General features: G+C 46.2%; 2 protein-coding genes across 2 annotated transcripts in view; one reads left to right on the forward strand and one right to left on the reverse strand.

Moving 5' to 3' along the window:
- The window catches only part of arfip1 (ADP-ribosylation factor interacting protein 1 (arfaptin 1)), a gene marked incomplete at its 3' end in the record, with an annotated part of 39,705 nt that extends 31,554 nt beyond the window's left edge, over positions 1-8,151 (reverse strand). The window contains exon 1 of the mRNA XM_080533248.1: positions 8,079-8,151. The remainder of the gene's footprint in view (positions 1-8,078) is intronic.
- A 1,576-nt stretch (positions 8,152-9,727) lies between these two features.
- fam193a (family with sequence similarity 193 member A) overlaps positions 9,728-23,203 on the forward strand; it is a gene marked incomplete at its 5' end in the record, with an annotated part of 50,380 nt that continues 36,904 nt past the window's right edge. Inside the window, 2 exons of the mRNA XM_080534856.1 lie at positions 9,728-10,006; positions 18,864-18,938. Of these exons, the coding sequence (XP_080390982.1) occupies positions 9,728-10,006; positions 18,864-18,938 (354 nt within the window). The remainder of the gene's footprint in view (positions 10,007-18,863; positions 18,939-23,203) is intronic.

The following is a 23,203-nucleotide window of genomic DNA, read 5'->3' on the forward strand; positions in this document are numbered from 1 at the left end:
GAGGCCCTGGCCATTTCTCTAACGGTGGCATCATCATTATTAAGCATATGGAGCAGGTGGGCTAGCCTGGTGGCTATGTAGGCCCACTCAACATTGGGGACTCCCAGCCCTCCCTCTCCACATGGGAGAAAGATCATGCCCCGTGTGGAGTGTGTGTTGAGGCCCACCCACTTTCTGACCAGCTGGACAGTTCTGTTCGTCATCTCTCTCAGTGCTTTGAGAGGGATGTGCACATTGGCGAAGAGGTGTTGGATTTTGGCCAGAGCCACCTCTCTCACAGCCTGGAGCTTCATGAGGATGGGGAGGGGGGACAAGTCAATCAGGTGGAGACGATGGAGAAACTCTGTAGTGAGCTCCTCGACCTGCTCGCTCCACTCGCCAGCGATGTTAAACCTGTGGCCAAGGTATGGGTAGGTCTCATTGCGGGAATACACCCTGATGGGTTGGCCCATTACAAGAAAGGTGGGGGGCTTGTCGTTCTTGGCCTTATACCAGCGGTTGCCTCCACTGCGGCGCTCATGGAGTACGGCACACTTGGCTTGCTTCACCTCCAGCCCTGACCATTGGAGGAACTCATCAGTGCGTGCCAGCATTTTGGTGATGACATCCTCCTGTCGTGATGACACCTGCACGTCGTCCGCGTATCCCTGCACAGGATTTGGGGATCGGACATGCAGAGGAGCGCACTGGTAAATCCACTTCATCCATTGGTTGAGTGCTAAGATGAAGTTCACGGCACTCCAGGGACAGCCAGTTTTTATTCCCACCTTCAGTGCAATCGGCTCTGTGAGCTGCTGCCCACAGATAACTTGGAGAAATGAGCCTTGGTACACGCTGGATACAATATTCACAAAAGGCTGAGGCAGGTGTATTTCCTCTAATGCTTTTAGCATCACCTCATGGGGGAGTGTACCAAACGCATCTCTGAAGTCCAAAAACACTGTGTAGAATCTAGATGATTCATGTTTGAAGTCATCTATTCCGGTTTTTAAGCAAAACACATGTTCGTTCATTCCCTGTCTGTTGATGTATGCTTTCTGATGGGGGGAGAGAATCCCTGTGTCCACCAGCCAGGGTAAGATGCGGGTGAGTAAGCATTTCATAAAGACTTTATATATGGTGGGCAATAGTGAAATGTCACGCCAAGTGGAGGGATCATCAGGGACATTTTCCTTTTTTGGTATCCTATGGATGAGGGCCCCTTTCCATGAATCAGGTACCTTCTCATTGGTCAGGCAGGCATTGAAGATATGTGTGAGTGTCTGTGTTGACGTGGGCCTGGTAGCTCTCAGCGTCTCATAGATGACCCCGTCAGATCCACTAGCCTTGTTATTGGGAAGAGAAGCTAGAACTGCATCTACCTCTTCTGTTGTGAAATCATGGGTATCTGGGAAATAGCCTGGCTCTATTTTGTCAATGAAGTTGTACCAAGGGGGCGTGGCCAGGGGAGTGGCAGCGCTTGGTACAGTTTGACACTTAGATTTATAGTAGTTATACACATTGGCTGTATCACTAACAGTGGGCGGGGTTTCAGGAAAACAGCTGCTATTCAAAATGATATTGATTGCCTTCGATTTGCGATGTTGCCAGAGGTATGCCAGCTTGTTCCTGGATACTTGCCGTTGTTGTCGATGTGTCTCTGTCCCGGAGGCCCGCAGCGCTGGTTGTATTCTCTCACGGATGAAGCAAAGCTGCGTTTCTATCCAAGCTGTCAGCGAGTCAGGTGTAAGGTCCACCGGGAAATCGACAGAGGGTGGGAATTTCTTCAGGATTCTGGCGACATATTTCAGAAGTTTGAATCCGTATGGACGCGCGTTTCCTTGCGTCGCGGAGAATATTCCTTGATGGAAAAAAGCGCTGATAAGGATTGACACTAGTCTGCCCCACTTCTCTGCGCCTCCGGGAGTAACAGCAAAGTTGGATTGGAGCAGTTTTGTGTCCAGTGTCCCCCTGTAGGCTCTTTCATCTCTCTGGAAGTTAGTCCACTCATAGTCTGTCATTGGTCGTACATATTGCTTGAAGTCTACGGGAACATCTCCGGCCGGTGTTGGGCTTGGGTCGCAGACGTTCGGGCGTTGTTTGTAGACTCGCCCGCTGTTCAGGGCTTGTTTAAAAGCCAATCTTAGTGTGGTAACGAGGCACATTGTATCAAAAGCATCCAGTGCATCCTATTCCCACTGCAATAACGATGGCAGTTACAACGGGTGTATGTGAGCTTAGATGTTGAGCGCGTTCATCTCACCACTCACGGCAGCCATCAAGCTGTCTGTCTGTCGCGAAAAACACACACACACACACACACACACACACACAGCGACATGTTCCCTCACACTCAAACACACACACACACACACACACACACAGCGACACACACATATACCCGCAAACACACACACAGCGACACATTCCCTCACACACACACAAACGTGGACACATACACACACACACACACATACATACACACACACACACACACACACACACACTCTCTCTTATCTCTGCTGAGATCAGTCACACACACACGCACCGGCCCCCGGCCCCGTCAATGCCAGACCAATGACAACAACAAGCCACCAACAGGCCTACATGGACACAACAGCACCCTGGTGGTAGCTAGGCTGAGGGCAAACACTAAACACAGGCATCTTCATCTTCATCATCATCATCATCATCATCATCACAACATACACCTGTAAACACAAGACCAACAGTGTGACCCGAAGCCTAAAGGCAGTAGCTAAGTTGAGGATTGAATTTAAATTGAATTTGCCATTTAGCACACGCTTTTAATCCAGAGCGACCTGGAGTAACTGAGGGCCTAAGTGCCTCACTCAAGGGCACACTAGTGGTAGTGTGGTTTCAGGCGGGATTTGAACTCGTGACCCTTCCGATCACCAGTCCAACTCACTATCCCCTACTAGACCACCACTATCTCTCTCTAGGATAGTATGACATGTACTGTAGCCATCAGGACATCTAGTCCGACCTGTAAACATAAGATTAGTTGATTTTAGTCCGTTTATGTTGTTTGGGCATGAGGCGGGAGAGAGGGCATGCAATGGTGGAGGAATCAGACAGCGGAGGCCACATTAGTGGCTGACGGAGGTAGAACACCAGGGGAGGCTGACGGAGGTAGAACACCAGGGGAGGCTGGGGGAGGTAGAACACCAGGGGAGGCTGGGGGAGGTAGAACACCAGGGGAGGCTGGGGGAGGTAGAACACCAGGGGAGGCTGGGGGAGGTAGAACACCAGGGGAGGCTGACGGAGGTAGAAATAAATGTTTTCCCTCCGCCAGCTTCCCTGGTGGGCCGTTATCCCAGCATATGAGCAGCCTAACAGTTTAACTGTCAGGTCACGGTACAGCACAACCTATCAGGAAGAGCCCCGCAGAGCACAGGGAAGCAAAGGTACACCACCACCACCACCACCACCACCACCACCACCACCACCACCAGAAACGTACTACTCCATGGGGGAGGCTGGTGGAGGTAGAAATCAGAGGACAGGCTGATTGTAATGCATGGAACGGTATCAAACACACGCATATGACACCTTCCCCTCGTTCCATGCATTACAATGAGCCCGTCCTCCGATTTCTACCTCCACCAGCCTCCCCTGGACTACTTCCTACTAGTATGCAAGTCCCAAGTCATCAAGCTATGACAGCTATTCACAACACAGGCTACAACCACAGATGTGGGTTAACTATAAGCGTTGTGATAACAGCGTACTAGGTGTATGGTAACAACATTGTAGTGTGTGTTGTTACCATACCATGGCTATTCAGGTAGGCAGCCGAGCGGTTTGTGTTATTACCACACAAGTGGAAAAAGGAACGGTGCTTATTACACGGTAATAGCATAAACCACTCGACATCATCCTACACTGGAATAGGGGCAACCCAATGACGGCTAAATCTAAACCAGACATTTGGATTCGAGCTTTATTAACTTAAAGTGCATGTTGCATTCAGTTCAGAAACTATATCTGAATTACACACCACCATATTTATACCTTCTACCTTGATATCTTTAACAAGGGTTTAGAGTCGGTCACTCACCACAGCGAAAGGCATAGATTCGGGAGAGGAGAAAACAAAGCAAGATGAATCACACAGCGCTGCAATGATTCAAAGAAGAGCGTAGTGTTGAAGTGTGATTGCGGGGGGGGGGGGCGGGGGTTGAAGAGAAATTATGTCACCTTTGCTGCCTGCTGAGTGTGAGAATCTTCTTCGTTTTCCTTTTGGGTATCGTTTTCTTTCGGTGTGTTCTCCGTCACGGCGGTCTCAGAGCGGTGGTCATCTCCACTGTGTGCCCCAGCGTAGCCAGAGGAAGCGTCAGGAGGAGCAGTGGTAGTGTTGTTTGGAACAACAACAACATCATCATCATCATCATCATCATCACCATCGTCGTGCTCAACAACAACACCAGCATCTCCTGTGATCTCTGGCTTGGAGCTTGGTCTCTCTGGATCTCTGTGATTATGGCTCTGAGCGTCATCACCACCCCGTGTCTGAGCTCCATCATCATCATCACCATGGCTGTGCTCCACATCATCGTCCTCTACAGGAACACGGCTGTCGTTTTCAACGTCATCAACTCCGTCGTCGAGAGGGATCTCGTGTATGACGTTGTCAGCAGCGCTATCGTAGCTGATAACATCCTCCACCCCCTCTCTCACCTCTTCCTCCTCTTCCTCCCCCTCACTTTGAGAATCCTCCGAATTCTGAGCCAGCTTAGAGTCCGGTTTCGAGTCCGGTTTAAAGTCCTGTTTAGAGTCCTGTTTAGAATCCAGTTCAGAGTCCTCCATAGACTCCGGGCGGGGGTCCTGGTCTGGGTTGCTTGGCGACACAGCCTCAACACTACCTGCGGACATGTTGCCTAAAGACAAACAGACAGGGGGGGGGGGGGGGGCATGAATAGGTCCCACCAGAGTGTTGTTATAAGGAAGAGCGGCAGTTAACATTACACCACCAACATTGCCTGGCAACGCAATATCGGGTCAATCAGGACGTTTAATATATATATATTTAAAAAAAATATTTGCAGCTCTGGCTTCCACCAGCGTGTTGACCATGTGTACAGGCATCGATCTGGAAGGGCCGGGGGGGGGGGATGAAAGGCTGCTGTCAACAAGCCTGGAAGGAAGGCTGTCGCAGTCCAACTTATTGATCGGTTAAGTTATTGATTGGCTGGGGAGGGGGCACGACTCACAATGTTTTTTCATTAAGCTACGAGGTTAGGATGACAGGACGTCAACACAACGTGACACTGTAGTACTACTAGCATCACTTTATTACTTTATTATTACTTAACTTTAATATACTCTTTTGTACCACATTGTGATGTAATAAAGGTGATTCTGATTCTGAATTCTGATTCTGACACTACTATAGGTCTACATGGTATTCTAGAGGCCAACAAGATCTCCTGTTTCCGTAGCGTGAGGCAGCTTGATGTACAAGTACCCCCCCTGGACATGACGCTGGTATGTCGCAGGGTCTTACCCCCAATCCAACCCTTAATGCTGAGTGCCAAGCAGGGAGGCATCAGGTACCATGTTTATAGTCTTTGGTGGTACGACTCGGCCGGGGATCGAACTCATGACCTCACAATCTCAGGGCGGACACTCTAACCGCAAGGCCACTGAGCTGGTTAATTTAATTTTTAATTCAACCTTAAGTTATCGAGGGAGACACTGGATCTCACGAGGTCTCTTTTGCAGGCGTGCCCTGTTTACAATACAAACAATGATCACAACACAACACAATAACATACAAAATACACACGTTAATCAATCCAAACAAGAGCGTGTCTGTGTAAGCTGGTCCCTGTGTGTGTGTGTTTAGATAGATAGATAGATAGATAGATAGGCTGACTATCACTGAGACGAATGCACACAGGCCAACAAACTTGAAATGCAACTATACGACTGGCTGCTCTGTATGCGGTGGGGTGACGTGGAGCTGCACAGGAGCCCTGGGTTGGGCGCTCACTCCCCAGAGAGATAAAATGTCAATGCACATTATTGCACACAACAGCACATTGACAAATGAGTTTGGACAGCCAGCCCTGCTCGTGGGCAGCACACCCCACACAGCAGCACAATGATTACTCTGTGCTGCCGGGACCTTGGCCCATGGGGAAACTGATAGTGGAAGGAGGAGAAATATCAAGAAAAACTTGATTGACGTTACTGGAGAGGTCAGGCGACCTTGCTTGCTTGCTTGCTGTAGTGTAGATAGATGAACAGAGGTTTAGCTCTGACAAGCTGACAGTTGCAACTAACAATTTGAAATATTGTTCGTGGCTTGACGTGGCTTCCGGTGGGAGTTGGTTGTGGCCGAGGTATTTCAGGTCATCTGACTTTCTTTCTTTCTTTCTTTTTTCGAAAGATTGCATTGACACACTTTAGGCTACATGGCCTGAGTCTTAGATCGATAAATCGAAACGTTGCATCGATCCTGAATGTGCAGAGACTCCTTCTTCTGAATGACATCATCATTGCTCTGAATCTCCCCTCTGCTCAGCAACAGTTGGCTGCATGAGATTCCTCCAAGGCACCATTCCTGCTGTTGCCATGCACGCAAACAAAGGCATGCAACACACTGACATCTGATCTTGACCTTACTTTCCCCATTTCCTGCATGATTCAGCTTTCACACGTGACTAAGTCACTGCAACAATTGTCCATAACCAAGGACGTAAAACAAGTGGAAGGGACCAAGTGCCCCCTACCTCAGTCTACCCTGAAGAGATATATATATATATACGTATATATATATATATATATGTGTGTGTCTGTGTCTTGTAAGGCGTATGATAAATACCAAAAATTTAAATGTAGGTTAACAATTGTCCCACTGTTGCTTTAAGGATAACCAAGGCAACATTGGGCTAAATGTCATAACTGGACACGTCAACGGTAGTGAGCCCAAAGCCTTACTGCAACGTTTGCAGGAAAAGTGCAATACAAATATAGGTTATTATTATTATGATGTTGTTATTATTAGTAGTATTATGACAGAGAAAGTTCGTTAGTCCTTGCTAATGACAGTTCGTGAGTTTAGAATGATAAGGTTCTATCTCTGTTTAGAATGATAAGGTTCTATCTCCGTTTAGGGCAGTTCAGAGATATTGAGCGTCAAAGTTTTTACATTCCATTATGTTTTGTGAGATGGAACCTTTGTATTTTATTAATTACTAACAAAAAAATGTCAACATTTTAAAAATAACACCACACAGGCATTAATAAACACCTAATGGATCAGATTATGTAAAAAACTCAATTTTGACCAAAAATGGAGATAGAACCTTATGATTCTAACGTCACGTATTGCTGACTGTCTGATCAATAGAACTTTTCATCGATGGAAAACCCTGATGATAAGACTTCAAAACTGATAATTTTTGCAAAATAATAAATTAAAAGTAGCAACTTGTCATTCTGGATAATGAAACAGCAACCCCTAACCCAACTAATGTGACTTCCAGTGTTTTTTAAAAATAAAAATATATTAAAATAACGTTTCGACCTAGGGCTGCGTTCGTAAATTCGCTCTGAGAGCGCCGGAGCGCACACTGGGTCCAACGTCATAAAGGGACCAAGTAATTTGATTGGACGAGGGGCATTCCACGAGTGCTGATCAGATTTTCCAGAGCGAATTTACGAACGCAGACCTTAGAAGACTATTCTGACAGTTGACAAAAGCGACAACTTGCGCAAGGCCAGGGTTGGGTTAGGTTAGTTATCTTTACACTCACCATGGCAGCTAAGCTAAACACGAAAGCGAACTTATTTTCCAGCCACCACCGCTAGCGCTGAGGTTAGCCGCCTAGCTGGCTAACACACCCTGGCTGCGTTCGTAAGTTCGCTCTGGAAATCTGATCAGCGCCCATGGAACGCCTCTTGTCCAATCAAATGACCTGGTCCCTTTATGACGTCGAACCCCAGGGTGCGCTCCAGCGCTCTCAGAGCGAATTCACGAACGCAGTCCACCCGTATAAGCACAGCGCAGAAAGCTGCTGTCACCAAACTCCCAATAATATGCGCAGATGATGGTCTGGCTAAAAGTTTACCTGTAAAGCTGTTGTTGGTCAAAATCTTTTGTCTCTCCGTTTCCCTCGGTGCAAACTGTCCCACTTGCGTTGTTCTTGAATGTAAAATAGCTTAGTTTAAACTGAATGTCCACAATCTAATCCGGCGCCCATTGGGTCCCTAGACACAGAACCTGGGCTCAATGAAGTCGCTCAGACCCGGAAAGGGACGTGTCCCCGTCAGCGAGTGTGTGTGTGTGTGTGTGTGTGTGTGTGTACACTTCAGCGGCACACTTCTCCCCCTACCGTCCTATCCGAGTATTACACCCTCCTCCATACACCTCCTCCTCCATACACCCTCCTCCTCCATACACCTCCTCCTCCATACACCCTCCTCCATACACCCTCCTCCATACAGGGCTGGTGGTGACTGTGGGCACCGTGCGTGATCTTTGCCCCCCCCCCCCCCATGAAAAGTAACACCGTTTTTTCTGTATTGTTGACATTATATTTGAATGTTTAATCTCATATTTGTATTCACTGTAGGTCCATATCATGGGTGTCGCAGCCATTATATCAGGGTGGGACATGTCCCACCCACTTTAATATTGCTTCAGACACCAATGGCCCATAATATTAAATATACTATGTCTATGACCTTTGAGGGTCAACACACACAAAATCAATGGCCCTCAAAGGTCATTGTGTCTTTATCTGGACAATGCCACGTTTCTTGTTCATGTTTTGCTTTGGTTTGTGCTTGAGTCTCTTTGGGAATAACGCCTTGGCCTATTAGATGTGTTCTCCTGTAAGGCAGGTGCAATGGTCACTTTTAGATACCAATTGGCAATAGCAAGGAACATCGACTGTCCCTAAAATGCTTTTTTATTTGACTCTACTCAACTGGGTTTGATAGCTGCACACCTAGAGAGACTTAGAGAGCAAGTTTCTAAGTTGCAGATATGTGTATATACTGATATATTGCATTTTCTTTCTTTTTCAATGCTTAAAAAGAGAAATATCTAATGGAGAAATATCCAATGCAAAGGATATAAAAAAGAGAAAATGTTAGAAGAATGTGGGAATCTTCACGCAATGACAAATGTAGTCCACGCACGGCAACAACAAAGAATATAATATATGAGTAAAATAAAGGTTAAATAAAGGTTTGAAATTAAATGAAATGAGTGTATGCTCTGTGTTGGCATACAGCAGTGGCCCCTGTAAGGTTTGACAAGGTACCAATGTCCTTCCTACAGATTTAATTACTTAGACTCTAATAACACGTCTTATTTCATTCGAGCATTCATAGCAATGACTCCAATTACATTCTCTGTGTTATCTTACAGTTATTAGTTATCTTCATATCATTTATGTCATTTCAGTAGGGGAGAGAAAAAAAAAACTCCAACTCCAAACTCCATATCCCATAAGCCCCCTGGAAAAACCTCGTGCACGTTCTGTTGCGCTGGAACGCAAGCGCGCGCTCGCGAGCGGCCATATTGGAATCTCAAGTCTGTTAGCCCTCGGAGGAATCCTGGGGTGGCAGTCAGTCGCAACTAGGAGAGTCTTTAAAAAAACACCTAATATCCTCTATTTATACCAGACATACGGGACATTCCCACCTGAGACCCCTGCCACTACTGGGGACGGCACTGGAGACATTTCCGTGGGGAAAAACGGACTCTAAAATGAGTCCCACCGATGCTAAGCGAGGAGCTAAGCGCAGGAAGAACAAGCGGGGCGGTGGCAGCAGCACTGGCAGCGGGCTGGTCAACCAAGGCAAGGCCGGGGTCTCAGGCCAGGCCTCGGCCCTGGGTGTCTCCCAGCCTGGGTCAGCCACCACGGGCATGGCCCGGACACCCTCTGCCTCTGATCTCCTGAGCTTCCTTCATGGGAAAGGAGTTCCTGGAGGAGGAGGGAGTGGGGGGAACCTGGGGGGCTCCATCACCCTGGGCCTGAACGGAGAGGTGAGGACAGACGTTAGCATGATAATAAGGTTCTATCTCCTGTTGTGACGTTAGAATGATAAGGTTCTATCTCCTGTGACGTTAGAATGATAAGGTTCTATCTCCTGTTGTGACGTTTAGAATGATAAGGTTCTATCTCCATTGTGACGTGAATGATAAGGTTCTATCTCCCATTGTGACGTTTAGAATGATAAGGTTCTCTATCTCCATTGTGACGTGAATGATAAGGTTCTATCTCCTGTTGTGACGTTTAGAATGATAAGGTTCTCTATCTCCATTGTGACGTTTAGAATGATAAGGTTCTATCTCCTGTTGAGATGGCGGTTTTAGCTTTTAGGTTTTACACACCAACGACACAGACAAGTTGAGGCCTCGACATTCTTTGAGGGTAGTAGCAGCTTGTTAGCCTGGTTTGGGTTAGCCCCAATCCAACCAACTCCACCCCTGGATAACATGTTAACCTGACTGTTTACTACACCTTTTTACTAATCCCCCCAGACTCGCTCAACGTCGAGACGAGCAACGTGTGTCACACGGCTGACACCAATGGTGTTGTTGATCCGGCTGCTAAAACCCCTAAAACCGCAATGTTGACAGCAGCGTTTGACAGCCACACATTTTTTGTAGTAGCAGCAGGTCTGATGTCTGTCTGCAAGCCCTCATCGCCTCTCTCCTCTCCTCTCCTCATCTTCCGATTTCGATTGTCTAGTGAAACTCTTAAGCTAATATATATCTAACTACAACTATTCAGTTGCGTTTGTGTGACATCTGTCATCTGTCAATGTCCCACTAACTAAGCTTTCTAGCTGGCTAAACGAACCAACCTAAGCAGTCACAGTCGTCTTGCACTACTACCAGCATCGGATGCTAAACTGTTGTTGATGCCCCCAAACTGTCAGACACAGCTGTCAAGGCTACCGACTAAAGGCCTAATCCATATAAATGATCATATAATACAGTCAATCGTGCTAAAATATGCGCAGTGCTTTGGGTAGTCAGTCCCTTAGCCTGATGGTGTTGACATTATGCATTTATTGTAGCAGTAATCTGGCCCCATTACACGTTAGTGTGTACACACAGGAAGTTGACAGTTTGAGAGTCGACTACCTCATTGGGTGTCATCGGATCAGCTTGCTAAGTATAGTGAATGTTTACACTGAACTGATGGTTTAATCGGCCAGTGGGCTGGCCCTGTCATGCCGCTGGCAGACACAAGAATTAACTGCTATGTACCCCTCACAACAGGGGAGGCTGGTGGAGGTAGAAATCGGAGGACGGGCTTGTGTTAATGCATGGAACGAAATGAGGAATTGGACCATTCCTCACAGTTTCAGGTCCATGCATTACAACAAGCCTGTCGTCCGATTTCTACCTCCACCAGCCTCCACTGACACACAGCCACCTGTAATTACCCCACCACCACCACCACCACCACCACCCTGCAATCTAGCTACCAATAGCCAAGCGGACATCTCAGCGTTACATAATTTGCATGTCAGTTGGCCTGGTGAGTCTTCCTTTCTCACGTTTGTGAGACAGCTAACGTCACATAGGCAGCTAGCGTCACATAGATTCGAAAATCAGGGGTAGTGGTGGTCTAGTGGATAGTGAGTTGGACTTGTGATCGGAAGGTTGTGAGTTCAAATCCCGCCTGAAACCACACCACTACTAGTGTGCCCTTGAGTAAGGCACTTAGCCCTCAGTTACTCCAGGGGGAATGTCCCTGTAATTCGTAATTGTAAGTCGCTTTGGATTAAAAGCGTCTGCTAAATGGCAAAATTATTAATTAAAATTATTAGACAGCTAGCGTCACATAGACAGCTAGCGTCACATAGGCAGCTAATGTCACATAGACAGCTAATGTCACATAGACAGCTAGCGTCACATAGGCAGCTAATGTCACATAGGCAGCTAATGTCACATAGACAGCTAGCGTCACATAGACAGCTAATGTCACATAGACAGCTAACGTCACATAGACAGCTAACGTCACATAGACAGCTAACGTCACATAGACAGCTAACGTCACGTAGGCAGCTAGCGTCACATAGACAGCTAACGTCACATAGACAGCTAATGTCACATAGACAGCTAGCGTCACATAGGCAGCTAATGTCACATAGACAGCTTATGTCACATAGACAGCTTATGTCACATAGACAGCTAACGTCACATAGACAGCTAGCGTCACATAGACAGCTAATGTCACATAGACAGCTAACGTCACATAGACAGCTAATGTCACATAGACAGCTAATGTCACATAGACAGCTAGCGTCACATAGGCAGCTAATGTCACATAGACAGCTAGCGTCACATAGACAGCTAACGTCACATAGGCAGCTAATGTCACATAGACAGCTAGCGTCACATAGGCAGCTAACATCACATAGACAGCTAGCGTCACATAGGCAGCTAGCGTCACATAGACAGCTAATGTCACATAGGCAGCTAGCGTCACATAGCTAAAGTCAACGTCCTGCAACATTATGGAATGTAGGACTTTCTCATATGATGATGATGATGATGATGATGAGGATGAGACAATTGGTCCAAACAAATCCATAAGTGTAGGCTAATTATTCCTGACCAGTGTTTCCCCTACCATTGCCTTGGGGGGGCGGGCCGCCCTCCCAACGGAACCCCCCGCCCCCCCAAGAAAGAGGAATTATTACGGACGTAGACACCAAACATCTGACAAGCAGGCTAAAATATCTGTGTTTTTTAAACGCACCCAACCCGATTCGTTGGTAACGTTAGTCCGCCGTAGTCTCGCATAGCCAGACCTATCTCCACACTTCACGCTGTGCCAGCGCTGGAGAATAATACAAGATTTTGCGCAAGTGTGCGCGCGAGACGCGAGAGTTTTTGCCGGCTGTGATGTCTGCAGATTGAAAGTAAGCAAGTTGAAACGTTAGCAAATATAATTGCTGAGTGTTCTGACAGAGAAAGTTGGTTAAAATTGGTCGTTATTATCGTGACTAGAAAGTGTCTGACTATAGTACCATAGTGTAAATAGTGGCAAAGAACTAGCAAGCTAGCTAGCTCAGAGATGATGAGATGAGCTAGTCTCCTTGCACACTTGCCAGCTAAAGAGCTAACTGGAGGCACTTTATTATTTTACTTAAAGTCAATATACTATCTTTCTTATTCTGCTAGAGTTGGGCTTCATGGTAATACCATAATGGCATATTTACAGTACATGGACAGTTGATTGAAGCATTGGAAATGTCTGTTTTTTATAGTTGGACATACGATTTTTTTTCAGGTGAGAGAGTAAAGTCAAAATGACATTATCTGACTGGATTGCCCACAGCAATCCAATATTCAATTATAATTATGTTATAAATTGATATGGATCAATTTATGCCTCTTATTAGATTATAAATACTCTGGCTGTTTTGTTTACCATTCGGTTGACAGCAAAAGGGAGAGAGGAGGATAGAGAGGGAGAGAAGGAGAGAGAGCAGGATGGTGTCAGCACACCAGAGAGAGAGAGAGAGCAAGAACCAGGTGAGAAAGTGGACAGGTAGTCAAGTAGGGTTGGGTACCGAAAATCGGTACCGGTAGGTACCGGTTACTTTACATTCGGTATGTACCCGTACCGAATCGCAAAGGAGATTTCGGTACCTCATTTCGGTACTTTTCTATCTCGCCCCCTGGTGTCCGGTGTCAACTGGTGACTCGTGACGTCACATCGCCTGTTAAATTTCCACTCAGTGAAAGCAGCGAGTACGGAAGGATAACGAGAAGGTTGCTAATAGCAACTTCCGCTAGCGGGTTGGCGTAACGCGACGCTCGACTTATGGGTGCGTTCCGTAAACTCGTTCTGGAATTCTGATCACCACTCGTGGAATGCCTTCTGTCCAATCAAATGACTTGCTCCCCTTATGACGTCGAGCCCAGTGTGCGCTGCGACGCTCTCAGAGCGAGTTTACGAACGCAAGCCTTTGATTGGACAGTGCACTCCAGGATTCGACGTGTCTGTTGATGACGTAGTGCAGATGTGTGGCTGCGTCTCTGCGAGGTGGACAACATGATCGGGGATCTCCTGATATTCGGGTACTGTCCTTATCCTACTACTGTGTCTGAAAAATCAATCGTCATGTCATCATGGACCAGAGAGGGGGAGGGGAGTAGTAGTAGCTGATAGTGCTGTCCCAAACGACTATTTTTCTAACGATTAATCTAGCGATTATTTTATCGATTATTCGATTAGTCTAACGACTAATTTATCGATAAGTCTAACGATAATTTTTGTACTGCAAAAAAAAAAAAAAAAAAAAAAACTTTTTGTCTCCACCTCACTGCTATGTTTAGCCAACTTGAATGCCAGCATGGCCATTTAGAAGTCTGTCCATCACCACAACACATAGCTAGCTAACGTTACTCTCGCTGCTATGTTATGATTAGTTAAATTGATGCTAACGTAGCATGCGAGCTACGAGCTAGATAACGTACAGTAGGTGCTCGCACCACAATGACAATAGGCTACCGTAGCTAGCCAGCTACATAGCTAACGTTACTAACACCAGAAGACAAGACATACGAACTGTGGTGAGCTACATTGCTTGTGTAACATTAGCTAGTAGCTATCCATTTTCACTCATACACTTAATTGTCTCGCCTGGTAAAATAAAGGTTTAAAAAAAAAAAAAAAAAAACGCCATTTTTTTTATTTGCGACTAACCGACGCATATTACGCTAACCGACGTATTGACGTAGTCGGTGACGTCGACGACGTCGAATAATCGTAACAGCCCTAGTAGCTGAGCGGCAACATAGTTTGGATTTTGACGAGGTGGAGGGCTCCAGTTTATCAGAGTTATATTTCCTCTTGGTCTTCTTGGTTCTGGGGGCTATGTATGCAGGCCTCTTCACTAGATCCCTTTTTTAAGAATATTCTGATGTCCTTGAGGGGCTGCCGAACAAGTGTGTACTCGTATTCGACATCAGTACCAACGATAGGCACCCCCAGCTTAATGGAGTCCCCAAGGCTCAGGAGTTTTATTTTCATTTATTTTAACTTGAGTGTATATTTAACTAATATATATTGTGCCTCAGCAATAAAAAAGTGAAAAGCTGTTTAATGTTGTCGACCGTGTTATTATTATATATATATGTCATTTAAAAAAAATCAAAAGTACCGAATTAAGTACCGTTTTGGTACCGGTACCGTTTTTAAAGTATCGGTTAGGTACCGGTACCGGATAAAACCCAAACGGTACCCAACCCTATAGTCAAGACCACATAAGTAAGGAGCCTAATGGCCCATAGGGCAGGAGCCTATCTCCTGTTTCCGTAGCGTGAGGCGGCTTAATGTACAAGTACACCCCTGGACATGACGCTGGTATGAGGCAGGGTCTTACCCCCTGGGGGGGGGGGGGGGGTCCATGCCACGGTCCATGCCACCCCCCCAAGGCAGCAAACCTAGGGGAAACACTGCTGACGATCATCATGCCTAAAGTGTAAGCAATCCTAGATGCTTAAATTTGAGAAAAAACGGGGCACACTGTAGCCTATACGACTATCAAAACAGTAAACAAAAGTTGGTGTGCTTGGTAAGGCAACGTTGGTTGACGTAACGCTTGAGTCTTGAGCTCTCAGGTAATTGGTAAATTGGCCTCTCTGTGAGTGCAGACTCGTCACAAATTATTTGTCTGCCATTGAGCCACTCCATTTCTGTCCCTGCTACATGGACGTCACCCGCTCACTTTTGGGCTTGCTTTGTTTAAGATGTAATTCTATTATGAAATGTTGCTGAGTCTGGGCGGGCGGTCTTGAGTTGCTCAGGTGTGTCGTGTGTGTGTGTGTCGTGTGTGTGTGTGTCGTGTGTGTGTGTGTGTGTGTGTGTGTGTTAGGGCTGGGTATCGCCACTGATTTCCCAAAACGATTCGATTCCGATTCACCAGCTCAGTGAGCTCACGATTCGATTCGATTCACGATTCGATTCGATTCGATTCGATTCCGATTCGATCTAGTTAAAATATACATTTTTTGCTTGAATATGAAAGAGATTCTCAGAATTAATGCTATAAATGGTTCAAGGAACCCTATAACATGTAGCATTGTTAAACATATCAATGAATTGACTCCAAAGCAGTTACATGAATGTACTTTTTATTGGAACACATTTTATTGGAACATATGAACATCATTGACCAACATTTTGCAACTACAAAAAGTGTTTTTTAACGTGCTTTACTGCAGCCGATGTAAATAAAGGGGCTACAAACATAGCCTACCGATAATAATCAACAAAAAAAGCGTTTCCGAACGTTTTTTGAGGGGTTTATATATTAAAAAAAAAAAAAAAAAAAAAATGAAAGATCGATCTCGGGACTTATGAATCGATAAATCGCTCATTTAATGAAGATCGATTCAGAATCGGGAAATCGATTTTTTGAACCCAGCCCTAGTGTGTGTCCTGTGTGTGTGCGTGTGTGTGTGTAAGTCTGTACTCATCGAGATCAGTCGCTGCCAAGCTGCTATTTGCTTGGCATCTGCTGCAGGTCTTGAGGGAGTTGTCTGCCTCCCTGACAAACAGCCGAGAGAGATTTCAGTTTGACTTTGAAGAAGAAAAGAAAGGTTTCAGGCAGCAGAGAAGATAGTTTGCAGCTATTATAAATCCATAACGTGGCAGATTCTGCAGTTAGCTTTGTTCCTTCATCCCCATCCAGGCCCAGGACAGTAGCCCACCAGCCTTAGAAGAACCCGGTTTCACTGTCAGAGATGAGTGGAGACTGATTATGATACAGAATACATGCTAATGTGTCATTATTATATAGCGCTTCTCTCAGTACTCAAAGAGACTGCATTCTATTTTTTTTTTTTTTTTGTGATCGACCAAATGTTTTATTTTGTGATCGACCAAGATCCTTATCGATCAATTATCGATCGTCGATGCCCACCCCTAATGGAGAGAACATGAATAGAGGCATACAAAGTCAAACAGAAGCTCAGTCAGTGGAAAAACAACAATAATTAAAAGGTAAAGCAAGTTTCCAAAAAATGGGTTTTGAGGAATCGTTCGAAGGAGGAGAGCGTTGTTTGGGAGAGTGTTCCAGGGGGGGGGGGGGGGAAGGTGGTGACATGCTGGAAGGTGACATGCTGATATGACTGTGTCTGTGGTTTCAGGCCTTGTCAATAGTGCCCATTGTCAGAAAGAATGCCTTAGACTTCTCTTAATGTTAATATAATACTACTACTACTACTAATAATAATAATCTTTATTTATATAGCACCTTTCATACATGAGAATGCAGCTCAACGTGCTGGGTGTTACCGACAAAGATGGATGTTACTTATAAAGGTGGCTGGTCCTCAATTTAGAGTAGCAGTAACTTCAGAAGAAGAAAACAAAGTCTAGTTTAGTCTCAGGTATCGTCCCCAGAATAGAAAGGAATAGAGCCGTGGATGTCAGACTCCTCTGTCTCTCTCCTACAGCCTCAGGTCTGTGTGCCCTCTGGGACCCGAGGGAGGGAGGGAGGGAGAGAGAGAGAGAGAGAGGGAGAGAGAGGGAGAGAGAGGGAGAGAGGGAGAGGGGGAGGGGGAGGGAGAGGGAGAGAGAGAGAGAGAGAGAGAGAGAGAGAGAGAGAGAGAGAGAAAAGCAAGTGACATCATTATCCCCTTGTTCTCCTGACCTCAACCTTTACCTCTGCACCCTCCTCCCCATTCTTCTTCTGCCTTATAGAAAGCATAGAAATGTTGTTGTTGTTGTTTTTCCGTAGTGCACCTCCTTCTCTAGTGGTTGTAATGTATACTCCAGGGGAGGTTGGTGGTGGTGGTGGAGGGTAGAAACCGGAGGGCAGGCTCTTCCAGATTGAAGAATGCTACCGAACATGCACACGCTCATTCCGTTCTACAATGGATTCCCCCCCCATCCTCTGATCTCCTTCTACCTCCACCAGCCTCCCCTGGTGTACACACGGTCAGTCACAGATCCTGTGGAGATAGTCGCTAGTCGCTAGCGTCTATCCGTGCACACGTGCTGCATTCGATTGGCTATCAGGTCCCAATCGGAAACTACCCCCCTGCTAGTGTTAATCCTCTGGTTACGTAACAATCAGCTGTGCAGGCCTCTACTCAAGTTCACCAACTTCAGCAGGTGAACTTGGTGACCGCGTCAATGCATGGCTGGCCAGAGCGTCACTATGAAATATAATACCTGCACGCACGTGTTCCAGGTGGCCTGACCACAACACACACACACACACACACACACACACAGAGAGACAACCAGACGCATACACACACACACACACACACGCAACCAGACGCATACACACGCACGCACACACACACACACACACACACAGCCACGCACACGCACACGCACACGCACACACACACACACACACACAACCAGATGCATACACACGCACGCACACACACACACACACACACACACACACACACACACACACACACACACAGACACAGCCAGACACACGCCACACACACACACACACACACACACACACACACACACACACACACACACACACACACACACACACACACTGCCACACTGCAATCACATATTGTGACAAATTTGAGGTGTGTATGTGTGGTGTGGTCAGGTATGCTCTGGTCTGGGCGATAATGTTTTTCAGGTAGATCCTTAACATTGGTGCTAATGAGAGGGGGCGTCCGTTAAGTGGGTTATGCGCTAATGTCTTTCAGGTAGACTTCTAATTGATCCTTAGCTTTGGTGCTAATGAGAGGGTTGCGTCCGTGTTTGAAGTGTGAATGTCTGGTGTTGTGTGTGGAAGTCGAGATCAGTGCGCTAACCTCTCTCAGGTAGACTTCTGATGGTGTCCTAGCATTGGTGCTAACGTCCGTTTGTGTCCCGCAGGTCTCTATGAACGGCTCCGCCCCGCCACAGTTCACGGAGGGGCCGGTGAATTCAGACTTCTCCGGAGTCCTTCAGGTAAGAATTTTACATTTTACATTTTACATTTGTATGTTTTTTTTAATATATGTTTTTAGGGCATTTCTGCTGTATTGGGATATAGACAGGAGAGAATGACAGAAAGGAGGGATGACATAATATGGCAGGATATGTCGATGGCCGGAATCGAACCAGGGGCCTAGCGATTATGTGGTACGCCGCTAAGCGCCCCTACATTTTACATTTGAACCCTTTAGCAGACACTTTTATCCAAAGCGACTGACAATTAGAAATTGCAGGGACAGTCTCCCTGGAGTAACTGAGGGCTAAGTGCCTTACTCAAGGCCACACTAGTGGTGGTGTTCCCCAAGTGGGATTTGAACTCATGACCTTGTGATCACCAGTCTAACTCACTATCCACTAGGCCCCCACTACCCCTAGTTACCCCACCACTACCCCTAGTTACCCCACCACTACCCCTAGGTACCCCACCACTACCCCTGGGTACCCCACCACTACCCCTAGTTACCCCACCACTACCCCTAGTTACCCCACCACTACCCCTAGGTACCTCACCACTACCCCAGCTACACCTATCACTATCTCTGGAGCATCTCTAGTCAATTATATACAGGGTGCGTTCGTAAATTCGCCCTGAGAGCGCCGGAGCGCACACTGCACTGCGTTCAACGTCGTAGAGCGACCAAGTAATTGATTGGACGAGAGGCATTCCATGAGCGCCGATCGGATTTCATATATTTTACGAACGCGCCCACAGTCATAGACGCCATTAAGCAGACACTTTCAGAGTTCTAGTCCTCAGCAATCTTAGTTTGAACGGCGTGGAGCTCGATCGCGTTATCAATAATTATAATTAAATTTGGAGTGGTGTGTGACGTCATCACTGCAGTGCACTCTGGGTGATGGAGAGCTCCGAGGGTCGGGTTCAGCAGGCGTTAAGCCTGCGCAGATGTTGTTGAAGTGGAGGGGGGGGCCAACACACACACGCACACACACACATACGCACACACACACGCACACACACACGCACAGACACACGCACAGACACACGCACAGACACACGCACAGACACAGACACAGACACACACACCCCCACACATACACACACATACACATGCATACACACACACACACACACACACACTCTGAAACACTCACGCGCACACACACATCCACGCATACACACACACACACACCAACCATCCAGCTGTTTTGGAGGCCCTCTCCTGCTATGTTAGTTTCTCCCCTCTCATCCACGTGTGTCTGCTGAGCCCCACCCTGGCTCCACTAGCCCACCACCAGGCCTCTCACTTGATCCACAGCATGTGCTGTGTTGGACGGGGGAGGGGGTGGCGGGGGGGAGGGCGGTGTTGGTCCAGCACAGCTACAGGTCAAAGATCAGTGTTCCAATACCACTAAACGACCACAGCACGCGAGGTGTCGGAGCCGGTGCAGCCCTTTAGGGGGAGGAAAACAAAGGCTCGCCCGGCACGATTCTGTTCACGCCCCGGACCCTGTGAAAGGCCTCTAATCCCATCTGGGAACATATAGGGCTGCCGCCTCCCTGCACACCCAGATATATAAAGGCCCAACAATCCCATTTCCCTTTCCGCTACACCCTACTATGGCTCGTTTTGGAGTGTGCCACTCGCTTTGGAGCCAAGCCTGAGAGTCAGACGGAGTTACAAGGGGTTAGTGGTTGAACATTTTCCCCTGGGGTGCTTAGGTGGCGTAGCGGGTTAAGCGCTGACCATGTACCGCAGGGCTCCAGGTTCGATTCCGGCCGCGGACATATCCTGCATGTCATCCCTTCTCTCTCACCCATCCTTCCTGTCATAACCTATACTATATCTGTCATTAAAACGAAAAATATGAGTGGGACTGCCCCACTCAGAAAAAACAACTTTAAAAAAAAAAGAAAGAAAATGTTCCCCTATGAAACGGGGAACAAGACCCTGATACGTCATCAGTAGCATCGTAGTAAAAGCGCGGACGCTCGCGATTCGTTCACAACTTAAGTTTTTTTCGCTGTCAATCGATCAAACAAGTCGTCAAATAAAAAGGAACAGTGCTTCGTTATCAGGCCAGTTCATGACAGAACAGCGGTGTTCTGTAGGCTAGCAACCCGTGCTCCTACCCTGCTGGTCTGCACCGATATTAGAGGAGCGGTAACAAGTACAACATTTCGGGCGTCATATGCCACCAAAGGGGGGAAATGCGACATGGAAATATGTCAAAATGCGGGACTGTCATCATCATGCACAAATCAGCCTTAAAACAAATAACGTTAGATAGATAACGTTAGACACGGAGCACATGTTTCCATGCGTCCATTCACCCGTGTGCCACATGAGATCGGAACGGCCCACTGTGTCCGTTCCACACTTGCTAGATTCTCCTGTTCCTGGGGAACACGGTAGTGTGTGGTTTTTTATTTAATTCCCCCGGGAAGTGAGGCAAATGTATGGATGAATGAGATGCCCCCTGCCCACACGCAGTCCGCTGTCAGTGTGCCACTTTCTGAACAGCGGCACAGACAGGCACACAGCACATTGGCATTATAGCGTTTTTTTTGTTATGCTTGTTATAGGGATGGACGGTTTTTCGGTTAAACCGAAAACCGGGGTTTCTAAAAATAGAAACGGTTTTTTATCAAAACCGTCAGAAACCGTTTTTTTTTTTTTTTTTTTTTTTTTTTTTTGAAGAATAAAATAGAATAAGAATAAAACTGGAACATGTCACATGTTTGTCGTGTGTGAAAATAACAATGATACAGTCTGAATCTGCCGCGCAATGAGTGAGAGGTTTGGTCAGTTGTGAAGAATAACTGAGGATTAATATCTAATTGGGATTATATTTAAGGGTAACGAATCACTCTATGGGAAAGATAGTTGCCTTCAGTTATTGGTAGATAGGAAAGGTTTTTACAATTACTCGCTTACATTTAATAAGATAATTTTCGCTGCTCTCTGTAAAGCGCATTGGGTCACTTTTGTGAGAAATGCGCTATAGAAATAAAATGTGATTTGATTTGAAATCAATCAATCAAACTTTATTTATGTTCTATAGCACAAATCATGCATTGAATGTAACTCCAAGTGCAGTATTTACTAAACCATAATATAATAAAACAAGAGCTATACGGATCAAGAGTGTTTGTGCACAGCGCCACTGTGTGTGAAGGCGCTACTGAAAGTGATGACAGAACGCATGTCTCAGAAGATACGCGGTCACTTAGTGACGCAAAGGTAGTTCTGTATTTATCTCTATCTGTATTAGTACATTTATTTTGAAAGCTCTATTTTGACAGCTCTACCATGGGCACTTTTATTTTGATGGGGCATTCTTTGTTGATTGACTTACGACAGTTCAGGACGAGTCAGTCTCGCGGCATGTGGTTTTTATGAAAAGCTTTAAGTATGTTCACTGCATAATTCTAAGTCTAATATTTCAGTGATTATTGAGCAGTATTCAAATATTTAAATACATTGAGCAGCAGCTGAAACTTTGTCTAAGAACCAAGATATTGAGAAAGCAGTTCATTCAATGAAGACGCTGTTCCAAGAGATGATCTTCCGTGCAGGCGTGCACCCTGGATCAGCGGAGCTGGTGTGTTAAGTGTTCATGTGTTTTCATGTATGGTGTAGCTTACAAAAGTCTGCCTTTCCACTTATATTTGTGAAACTAAGTAGCCTAAATGTGTTGCGACTGTGCTTACGGTGTTTTAATGGTGTTCGACATGAGTGTATTGTAGCAGTAGGGCTCAATTATTTGAAATTGGCGCTCTTTTTAAAAAAAAAAAAAAAACTTTTTTTTTTTTTTTTTTTTTACTGTATTTTTCGGTTAACCGGAAAACCGCGGTTTTACTCTCTGACGGTTTTTCGGTTTCAATAATTGGAAACCGTCCATCCCTAGCTTGTTATAAAGCAAAGGTCTTTAATATGTTGAAATGACATTAAACTAAAGATAGTACGATGGTTATCATACTATCTGATGTATTCTGAAGAAAATAATTACGCGTGGTTTTGTCTTCCTGTTTTCTCTATCGTCACTCGTCATCATGATTCGCAAGGCATTCTGGGATTTCATAGGACAGAGGAGGGCTGTGGCTCTCTTTCGAGTCCGGTCCTCAAAAATCTCCTGTTTCGAGTGCTATGTAGCCCTACTCCTACATGAAAACAAGAATTGGGACACCCCTACTTTACACGTGAACAAAACAGAGCCGTAGGGACTGAAATCGAGGGCCAAGGGGGTGAAATGGGACTGGGCCAAAGCCCCCTGGC

This window comes from Nansenia antarctica, assembly GCF_963989245.1.
Source record: "Nansenia antarctica genome assembly, chromosome: 6".
NCBI lineage: Eukaryota > Metazoa > Chordata > Actinopteri > Argentiniformes > Microstomatidae > Nansenia > Nansenia antarctica.